Below are 11,110 nucleotides of genomic sequence, written 5' to 3'. Positions count from 1 at the left end.
GAGAACACAGATATCTCCTAATTGGGCTACACTTGGAATCCACACACCTTAGAATTTTAGGAGGTCCTAAAAGTCAACTAACCTAACTCTTCCCCAAGAATGAATCTCTTCTGCATGAAGTTCTGTTTAACTGCCTCTATTGACAAGGAACTCATGTGGGAAACAAAAAAAGGAATTGTGTTTTCACAGGGTTAAAAATCCTCCTAGCAACTAAACAGTTATGACCTAGAATGGTCAGGTAAAAGATCAGAAATTTGTGCACAGACTTGACAAGCTATTTGAGGGAAACCTATCAGAGAGGAGAACATGCAATGAGGTGTTCAGGAGGCCTCATTTAGCCAATAGATAATGAGGTGGGAGATTCAAATTTGGAACAATATAAGAAGGCTTGCATTGGTCTGAATAATTGTAACACTCCCCTACGAGCTACCTGTTCATGTTAAAATTAATAAAGACTTTCCTGATTTCACAAGTATTGTTCTTGGTTTAAGGTGAGCACTTTTCTCACTTGGGGCTCATTTCTCACAGTAATTGTGAGAGATATGAAATAGTTAAGCTTCCACACTGTTAAAATCATCGAACCTCAGAATTGAGGGGAAGCAGAAGTTGCTTGTATATGATAAGTCATCAGCCCAATCAGCACCAAACTGAAGAGGTTCAGGTACCATAAACTGGGGGCCCTAGGCAAACTGGACCAAGCCAGTTTGGAGTCATGAACGGTCAGCTGTCCTCTTACTACAGCACATGCTAAATTAACCTCATGCATATAATGGGAAACTCCCCACATAAAATCAGAACCTCATTAGAGGAACATGCCATGCATGACGAGGAAGGAAGTATATGCGAAGTGGAAACATGTGAAGGACGTATAAGGAAGATTGTAACCTGCAAGGATTAGGATCAATCCTGATCCAGAAGGGAGGAGTTAGGATTATTAACCCTATAAAGCCTGCTCTTGCTTCTGTATTCAGCACACTCTCCCTTCTTACAGAGGTGTGCCCACTTCTTGAGAATCAAAGGGGAACACACTTCACTTGTTCCAATAAAGAAACTTTGAGACATCAGTTTTCAGAATTGAGTCTAGGGTCTTCTTTATAACAACTCACCATTTATCTGAGCAATGCATTGCATTGTTGGACAACTTTCTTAGAAAAGTTCTGCCTTTTTACAAACTGGGAACTGGGAAAATTTATGCCCATGAAGAGTGGCCCCTTGGGAAACAATTGTTGTGGCTGTTTGTCCTTTGTTCTAGAAAAAAACTAAGACATCAAGGAGGTGATGCTATGACATGCAAGTGAATTGGATTTAAGTGAGGAAGGGCTGTGCAAAGTCACCAGTCTCATTTTCTCCTCCAGATCCATCTGAGTCCAGTGGCAAGATATACATCAGGACAACCTAGATGCAGTGGAAGACCTTGGCCTTTTTAAGCTAAGTTCTTTTCTAGGTCTCGGTTTCACTGAGGCAAGAAGGCTAGGTAAGAAATGAAGCAGAGAATGGCATCTTAACTTAGTCATAAAAAAAAAAAAACAATCTGGGAGGGGAAGACCCTCACGGTTTCTGGCCAAAACAGAAATAATTGTGATTTACATTCACTCTGAGCCAACCAGGGCCTAAACAATGACCAAGCAGGGCTTGACTTGTGACCTTTTATTGGCCAATCAATGAGAGCTAGAGTGATTTGGGTTTAAGGCATAGTCATTAAGAAAAAAATTCAGAGATCACAATTCACATTCCAAAATTCAAAATTCTAGAGCACCCACAGGTCAGGGTGTGATGCTCTATGTGGACAGAGAGAAAAAGGAAGGGAAAGGAAAAAGAAAGGAACAATGTTGCCCAACTAGCCGGTTCCAGTTGGGTCCCCAGTGAGGCAGCTCTGCTTTCTACTCACAGAAGTTGTTTGTCCTTCATTCTCCAAAAGGACCATGACATCAGGGAGGTGATATCATGACATGCAAGTGAATTGGATAGAAGTGAGGGAGAGCTGTGCAAAGGCACAAGCCTCACTCTCTCCTTCAGAGCCATCCAGATCCAGTGGAAACATTTAATGATCTGAAGGAATGACTGAACATGGACAAAATTGAAGAATAGAAAGACACTATCTCGACTTTCTCTGCCTTTGCACTGGCTGTCCACCAAGCCTAGAATGACATGCCCCCTTACCTCCACCTCTTATTTTCTCTGGCTTCCTTCAAGCCTCAGTGCATATCTTACCTTCAACTGGAGGCCTTTCCTGGTCCCCCCAGTTTATCACCTTCATATGATCTTCCATCTACTTAGTCTGTATCTTATGTCCAGTCATTTATCCTGTTGAGAGCAAGGATTGTTTTGTCCTTCTTTGTACCCCAGAGTTTAGTACAGTTGCTGGCTGTGGTGAGAATAAGTTTTAGTACCTCGGTATGCCAATTCATTATAAATGATAATGTAGTGAGAACAAGTTTTATTACCTTAATAAAATAGTTTGTCAACTTAGTATAAATGATTCTATTTTGGTCTAAGCCTCCATTGTATATCTGAGTTGTTTTGAGTAATTTATTCTTCTACAAGTTGTTTGTCAATAATATAATAAGAACTTGTATGTTATGATGCAGTTAAGTTACATGTATACATATTCTTAAACAGTTCATAAATATATATGGACCCGCTGAAAAGACAGATGAAAAATATAGGAAATTTTCTAAGTAATTTTAAAATACATTTTTATTTATTTTTCTAAAGATTCCCCAATTACATTAAAATATTTTCTTTACATTCATTTAATCTCTCACTCCACCCCTTGAGAAGGCAAGTTATAAGATATCATTTATCAGTCATTTTAAAGTAAATTACAAATCACATTTTGTGGTAAACAACTTTGGAATACTCATAACTAACCAGCCTCACTAGCTTTGATTCTTGTATTTCCTGTCCTTGAGACTTGGGTAAGACCACCTTGACTTGAGGGCAGTGCTGATTGGTTGACAGATATTACATAGACTTCCCAGAATGCTACCCCAGAAAGAAGATACATGGCCTCCAGCTGGGCAGAGAGGGACACTGCTGAGTCTGGTATGAAAGAAGTGGATCAGAACTTCTCAGACAGCATGTTAGTGGTTTGTTCTTAGGGGGTATTGTTTGTACACTTTGATGAATAAAGTTTGGTTGCATTCAATGAGAAGTGTAAGTTTAATTAATTAGCAACACTTGCACATAGTAAACCATTTAGTAAATGCTTGCTAATTGACTTAATAGAGGGTCTTCACCCTCTTCCAAAGGAGCAAGTATGCCCCTCCCCTCAGCAGTCTGCCCCAAAATGCGAATGGAAAGTGAAGTGCCCCTATGTACCTATTGGGGTATCCTTCTACACTAGTTACCTGGTTGCCCAGGATTAGCAATCCCTTATGTATTTAGCTACCTTCTTCCCTTTCCAGAGCACTGTGACTCAAGTGGATGGCCTTTGGTTCCCTCAGCTAAGATGACCAGGAATCTTGGTCTTGACCCTAAGGAGGCTGGTCTACAAAGTCCTTCAAGTTTATATGCGGATACTTGGATGAATTAGGAGTGTTAAGTGGGGTAGGAGATTCTCTAACCTTGTGGGAAGCACAAGAGTTCTTACTGCACAGATTCTGAATTTCACGGTACAGATTTTCTAGCCTTTTTTTTTTTTTTTGCTAGTTTTATTTAGCCTGTATAGTTGGGTAGTGTAGGAGACCCATAGTTAAAGCCAGTTGCCACTGGGTTGGGCTCAGTCCAGAGTATGGGATACAACTGTCCTGACACAGGCTTGTCATAAGGCATGATGATAGCAGCCTACCGCAGAGAAGCCCTCATCAATATCACTCCATTCACTTCGACAGCTACTTCTGCTGTCCCTCTGTTTGACAAAAATCTTCAAAAACCAAGAGTTTAAAAACTTGAAAAACAATTTTTAAAAACCAAGACTTCTGTTACTAGCTACTGAATGAGCTGGGTCAATTTACTTTCACTTTTCTTGCGCTGACAATACAGCTCTCCTGGGTCATTAATAAAAACAATAAGTATTTATTAAGTGACAGACTCTGTGCTAAGTGCTGAGGATGCAAAAAGCAGCAAAAGACAGTCCCTGCCTTCAAGGACCTCACAATGTAGGAATGTTGTCGAAGTTTTTGAAAAAGGGAAGAGAACAGTCTAAACATAAAAAAAAGGTTATAAATGAGATGGTTAGTGAATATCTAGGAAGAAAAGTATCTGGCACACTTAATAAATGTGTTTAATGCTTGTTGATTTGTGATCAGTGATTATAAAAACGAATAATATCAAACTGACCTTATATACTTTTTTGACAAGGTAATCTGTAGGTATCGTTTACCTAGATTTCAAAGAAGTATTTGATAAAGTTTATCATATAATTCTTGTAGAAAAGATGGAGAAATATGGGTTCTACCTGTAGTCCCCAAAGTGGGGCTCCATGCACACCAGAAGGTGTACAAAAAGGAAAATGAGAAATTTTGTTTTTAATCTCACAAAGAAGCTAAACTTTACTAAAATTTAATATATAGATTGACACGAACCCTAACTTAGTCCTCATGTCAGATAGTCCTATATCATATGTAGTATTTGATAAACGTAAAGTCTTATATTTGGGTACAAAAAAATCCCACAATTTCACAAGCACAAAAGGGAGGAGACATAGTTAGAAAGCAGTTGGTTTGAAAAAGATACGGGAATTTTAATGGCAAGCTCACTGTCAGCACTGTGATGTAGTACACAAAAAGGCTAATGTGATTTGGGGTGGCATTAAGGGAAGCATACTATAGTCAATCAGTTAACAAACGTTTATTAAGCATCTACTAGAACTATACTAAGATCTAGGGATAAAAAAAGGCAAAGGAGAGAGTCTACCCACAAGAAGCTCACAGTCTAATGGGGAGACAACAAGCAAAAAGCTATGTACAAACAAGACATATTCAGGATAAACATTAGTTAATCTTAAAGGGAAGGAACTAGCATTAAGGAGGGTTGGGAAAGACTTGTAGAAGATGGAATTTTAGATAAGACTTGAAGACAGAAGATGGAGGTTTGGAAAGTGAGACTCTAAAGGATAAGGGACAATCAGTTAAAATTCATTAAGCCAGAAGATGAAGTGTCTTGTTCAAGAAAGAGAATGAAGGCTAATGTCACTGGTTTGCAGATTTTGTGGTGGGAAGCAAAGTATAAGGAGACTGGAAAAGTAAGGAGGACTCAGGTTAAGAAGGATATTAAATGCTAAATGGAGAATTTTATATTTGATCTTGGAGGTGATTGGAAACCACTGGTCAGACTTGAAATTTAGGAAGACTAATTTACAGCTGAAGGCAAAATTAGAGTGGGAAGGAACCTGAGGAAGGAATATCAATCAATAGTCCAGACATGATCTGGAGGTGATGGCCCATACCACCAACACAGTGCAGGATGGGAGGATGGTGAAGTCCTTGACAATAAGAAAATTAGAAAGAGGGCTTGGAGGAAAGATCATGAGTTGTTTTGGAAATGTTGAGTGTTAAGATGTCTACAGCACATAGAATTTGAGATGTCTATTAGGCAGTTGGAGATATGAGACAGTAGAGAGGTTAGGGATAGACAAGAAGACTTGAAAATCATCAGCATAGATCACTGAATTCATCAGAACTGCTGAGATCACCAAGTGAAATAGTACAGAGGGATAGAGAAGAGGGCTCAGGACAGTGTCTTGAGACATTCCCATGATTGGTGATCAAGAGCTAGTTGAAAATCCAACAAAGGAAACTGAAAAGGGGTTAACAGACAGGTAGGAGAACTAGGAAAGATTGTTACAAAAAACCTAGAGAAAAAAAGAGTGTCAAAAAGAAGAGATTGATCAATAGTGTCAAAGGTGGGTAGAGAGGTTAAGGATGAGGAATGAGAAAAGGTCATTGGATTTGGAAATTAAAACATCATTGATAACTTTGGAAAAAGCAGTTTCAATTGAATGATGAGGTTGGGAGCCAGACTGCAGAGTTAAGAGGAAAGGAAATGGAGAAATTGATTGTAGGCAGCCTTCCCAAAGAGTTTAGCCACAAAAGGAAGAGATATAGGATGACAGCTTAGTAGAGATGGACAAATCAAGTGAGGACTTTTTGAAGACTGGAGGACACATGGATCTCTTGTTAAGCAGTGGGGAAGCAGTCAATAGACAAGATTAAAAATTATTGAGAGAGAAGGGATGATTGATGGGGCAATCTACTGGAGAAGACAGAAATGAGATCACTTGTGCATGTATTGTTTTGGCAAGGAAAGGGTCACTTCTTCATGTGAGATAGGGCAGAGAGGAAATAGTGTCAGAATGTATCTGGGTCATTGAAACATGAAGAGAGTATTAGAAAGCATTCTCATCAGATAGTCTCCATTTTTTCAGTAAAATATGAGGCAAAACTCTCAACTGAGAGAGCAGGGGAAGGAAGAGTCATGGGAGATTTGAGAAGGGATGAAAAGATCTGGAATAGCCAGTGTGGCAAATGAGATAGCAAATCAATTAGGAAAGCGTAAAAAGAGTGCTTGCCAAAGTAAACTTACATAACATAAAATTGTAGGACAGTTTTGTGGTTTTCTCCAGCTTGGTGCAGTGGCATGAACAGCAAAGGAGGTGGATGGTGAGAGTAATCCAAGACTGAAGCGTGGAAGTACAAGATTAGCCATATGATAAGGGGGTAATGGATTCAAGAGAAGAGGTCAGTGTAAAATTGAATTCATTCAACAAAGGGTGAGATGAGGAAAAGACATGCTTTAACTGTGCTCAAGTATTTGAAGATGTCATATCAAAGAGACTTTGGCTCCAGAGCACAAAACCAGAAGGAAAGGGTAGAAATTGCAGTATCAGATTTACACAGAAACAGCAACATTGTAAAAACAAACAACTTTGAAAGGCTTAAGAACTGATCAATGCAATGACCAATCATAATTCCACAGTCCTCTTGATGAAACATGTTGGCATGCTATCTTACCTCCTGACAGAGGTGATGGACTCAGGGTGCAGAACGAGACCTATTTTTTGGAAATGGGCGGTGTGAGAATTTGTTTTACTGTACTATTTGTCATAAGGGTTTGGTTTTTCTTTTCTTTTTCCTAATGGGGGTTGGAGAGAGAAGGGAGATGGGAGACAAAATAAAAATGAAATTTTAATGGAAAAACATTTTTGTCTAAATCCAGACGTTAGTCTCCAACACTAGGGCACCTCTCCCATCCTACATATTTCTTCAAAATCACCAAACAAACAGTAGCAGTCATGTCTGTAAATTATTTCCATTCATCTAGGTCTGATGACTTGAATTCAGTGAAGGCAATTAGATGTTCTTTCACAATGTCAATTTTCAAGAGTTGCAGTTCTCTGGTTAACCATTTAACCATTCTTGTTCTACGCTTTCCAGATGGATGATCATTCTCCTTGGCAGAATGTTAAACAGAAGTAAAATAGTTGATTAGTTTTACCCATTATTATAATCCCTCTCCCAGCCATTTCATTCCTTTTATTTTTAAAATGTAATTTATTTTTATTACATTTTAAGTCATTCTATCCCTTTTAAAAAAAGTCTTCCCCTTGACATCATATAGCTGAAAAAAAAAAAATTCTTTCGTTGTCTTCAGCATTTTTTGCAAGGTAGTACATCCAAAAGCTGTTCTTCAGGTATTTATAGATATGGAGCTTGAATGGAAAGCTAAATTTGCAGTTAAGGATTTTTGAGAGTTATTAATATAGAGATGATACCTAAATGGGATAAATTCATCAAACAACTTCAAAAGGCTTTGAAATTCTGATTAATGCTAATATCAGTCAAGATGAAAGAAGCAAGTCTCCTAGGATGTGGGGGAGTTGGAACACTAATTCATTGTTGGTGAAGCTGTGAGCTCATCCAACCATTCTGGAGAGCAGTTTGGAACTATGCCCAAAGGACTACAAAAATGTGCATACCCTTTGACCCAGCAATATTGCTACTAGGACTGTATCCCCAAGAGAGCATAAAAATGGGAAAGGGTCCCACATGTACAAAAATATTTATAGCAGCACTCTTTGTAGTTGCCAAAAACTGGAGGTCAAGGGGATGCCCATCAATTGGGGAATGGCTGAATAAATTATGGTATATGAATGTAATGGAGTACTATTGTGCCATAAGAAATGATGAACAAGAAGACTTCAGAGAGGCCTGGAAGGACTTATATGACCTGATGCTGAGTGAAAGGAGCAGAACCAGGAGAACTTTGTGCACAGCAACGACCATAGTGTGCGAGAGTTTTTTCTGGTCGACTTGAAACTTCGTAATAACACAAGAATTTAAAAAAAAAAAATTCCCAATGGTTTTCTAAGGCAAAATGCCTTCCACACTCAGAGAAAGAACTATGGAATTCATTCGCAGAATGTAGCAGATCATGTTGGTGTGTGTGTGAGTGAGTGTGTGTGTGTGTGTGTGTGTGTGTGTGTGTGTGTGTATTATGTTTTGATCTGTTATTTTAGTTTGTCTACACAGCATGACTATAGTGAAAACGTATTCAATAGGAAAGTATATGTAGATCCTATATAGAATTGTATGCCATCTTGGGGAGGGAGGGGGTGGTGGGGTGTAGGTATGGGGGGGGTAAAAATCTAAGTTTTATGGTAGTGATTGTAGAACATTTAAAAAAATAAATAAAATAATACATAAATAAAATTTAAAAAAAAGAAGCAAGTCTCCTGCCAATCCCTCTTAATTCTTGTGTTTTTCCTCTTTTGATTATTTCCTATTTATCCTGTATATAGCTTGATGTACAAACCAATAGATTTGGCTGTTGTCTCCCAATAGACCATGAGCTCCTTGAAAGCAGGGGCTGTCTTTTTTGTCTCTGTCCGTATCACTCAGCACAGGGCCTAACACTGAGCAGGTACTTAATAAATGCTTATGTAGCTTACAAAATAGAAGCTCCCGGGTCATCGCCTAAATGAATTTCCACTCCAAATGCACAACCTCCCCTGCTCCTCTTCACCACTCCACACTCCGGCCTTCCCCTCCACCTCTTCCCCAGCTCAGTCTCTCTGAACAAACCCCATTGCCTGATCTAGAGAATCAAAACACGACAACAAAAAAATCAAGTAAGTAAGAGGTTCTATACAAACTTGCACACCCAGTGGAGAAAATGAAGGTAGGCAGATTTCTAGGTTAGGAAAATTCAGCTTGGCTACACGTTCATTATGGAAAAAACCCGGTCTACACCAGCATGTCAAACCCAGCTGCTGCTAAATCTGCTGAAATGTAGGCTTTTTCTCCTGTACTCTCACTAACTTAATATAATATTCACAAATCTGCCTTCAGCAATCTCCCATGCTCCAGAACACACATACACACACATACACACACACATGCACACGCACAGAGATAGATACACAAACATACACACGCAGAAAAACATAGACATATTTCTCCAAAAATCACCAAACATTAGCAGTCATGTCTGTAAATTATTTCCATTTATCTAGGTCTGATGACTTGAATTCAGTGAAGGCAATTAGATGTTCTTTCACAATGTCAATTTTCGAGAGTTGCAGTTCTCTGGTTAACCATTTAACCATTCTTGTTCTACACTTTCCAGATGGATGATCACAGATCCAAAGACACACACACACACACACACACACACACACACACACACACACACACAGATACACAGACACACAGGAAAACATAGACATACAGACACAGACTCAAAGACACATACACACACACACACACACACACACACACACACACACGTCCTGGTAACCAAGCAGCACCGACTTAAGGAAAAGGGAAGACAATTTCCAAATAAGTAAAAGTAAAGGGAGGACAATTTCCAAGTATGTAAAACCCGAACTCTTCCTAGGCGCTACCATTCATTAAAAATGGACTCACACTAAAATAAAATACAATGATTATTGTTTTATTTTAAAATAAGAAAAACTCTCAGATCTGTTCATTTGACCTCTTGTTTGAACTTGTATTTTAATAATAATAATAAAAATAATAATAATATAATAATGGGAAGTGACGAAAACATATATCACAAAAGATATAGATTGAAACAAAATACATGTCCTTGAAGAAAATACATGTTGCCTGCTTCTGAGAATTTTCTGCTTTTTAGTACCTGAACAATTTTAACTTTTTTAGCTCTAAAGGTCACCACACTACATTCTCTGCCCTCTCCCAAATTCCCTTTTGGAACCAGGTTTCTAGACCTTGGGGATTGGCTGCTGTGCCCCCACTGGCTCCCATACCCCATTTGGCCCCTGCGCCAGGGCCATGTGGAATGACAATTTCTAATGCTTTATCAGGGGTATATATAGGATACCAACACAGCCCATCAAAAAAATGTTAAAAGGGAGTCAGCCTGCAGTTTGACCTACACAGCACCAAACACCTGCTTTGACTTGTTAGCCACACGAATGTGACTTCTATTAATGAGTTGTTTTGCAGTCATTCATCTATGTGGGAGTGTAGGAGTTAATTAGTTTCAGTATGACTGAATTAGAGTTTCAGTATGAGGTTAATAGGAGACAAAGCAAAGCTTCCACTGATCCCACAAAGGACACAAATAGCCACCTCTGATTTATATTCAATTTAGGAAAAAAAAGCTTTCTCCCATCGTCCTGTAATGCCTTAGGCCCCTAGAGACTTGGAAAGGGGTAACTATGTAGAGTAAAAGAATTAATTTATGGGATCATGACACATAAAAATAATTCAAAAACCTATGAGAATGGGTTTGAGGAATAAATTTGATATTTAGAAAACAATTCCCAGTGGGTACCAATAAAACCAGGCATGATCTAAAAATAAAGGTAGGCATGTGTTACAAAATAGAGTAAACTTTTCTTCGTATTCAGAGCAATCATACCCTCTAATTTATACAGAACTCTCATTCAGTTAGGGCTAGATTTTTTGATTTCAGCTTATCTGTTTCTTGTCCAATACTTCTTTCAGCAGTGTCACACTGAGCTAGGAAAGCCTGTAAAAACAGAAATACATGGCAAAGTGAGACTAAATCAAATCAGTCTATGCTCAGTACCAGCTATGGCAAGCTTAGCACTGTAGTCGTCAAAGAAATAACAAGATATGATCCTCACCTCAAGTATCCATCCCAGTTGGAGATACAAGGA

At 38.7% G+C, this 11,110-nt stretch overlaps 1 protein-coding gene across 6 annotated transcripts in view; it reads right to left on the bottom strand.

Annotated features, from left to right (window-relative positions):
• Window positions 1-9,873: 9,873 nt before the first annotated feature.
• BAG1 (BAG cochaperone 1) overlaps window positions 9,874-11,110 on the bottom strand; it is a 46,445-nt gene continuing 45,208 nt past the window's right edge. For all 6 annotated transcript variants that reach the window (XM_072597028.1, XM_072597029.1, XM_072597033.1 and 3 more), the window contains one exon: window positions 9,874-10,959. In XM_072597028.1, coding sequence (XP_072453129.1) covers window positions 10,870-10,959 — 90 coding nt within the window. In that variant the 3' untranslated portion in view covers window positions 9,874-10,869. The remainder of the gene's footprint in view (window positions 10,960-11,110) is intronic.

This window comes from Notamacropus eugenii, chromosome 3 (assembly GCF_028372415.1).
Source record: "Notamacropus eugenii isolate mMacEug1 chromosome 3, mMacEug1.pri_v2, whole genome shotgun sequence".
In the NCBI taxonomy this organism is placed as follows: domain Eukaryota; kingdom Metazoa; phylum Chordata; class Mammalia; order Diprotodontia; family Macropodidae; genus Notamacropus; species Notamacropus eugenii.
Note: the sequence above shows the minus strand (reverse complement) of the source record. Positions and strands in the feature narration are given on the sequence as shown.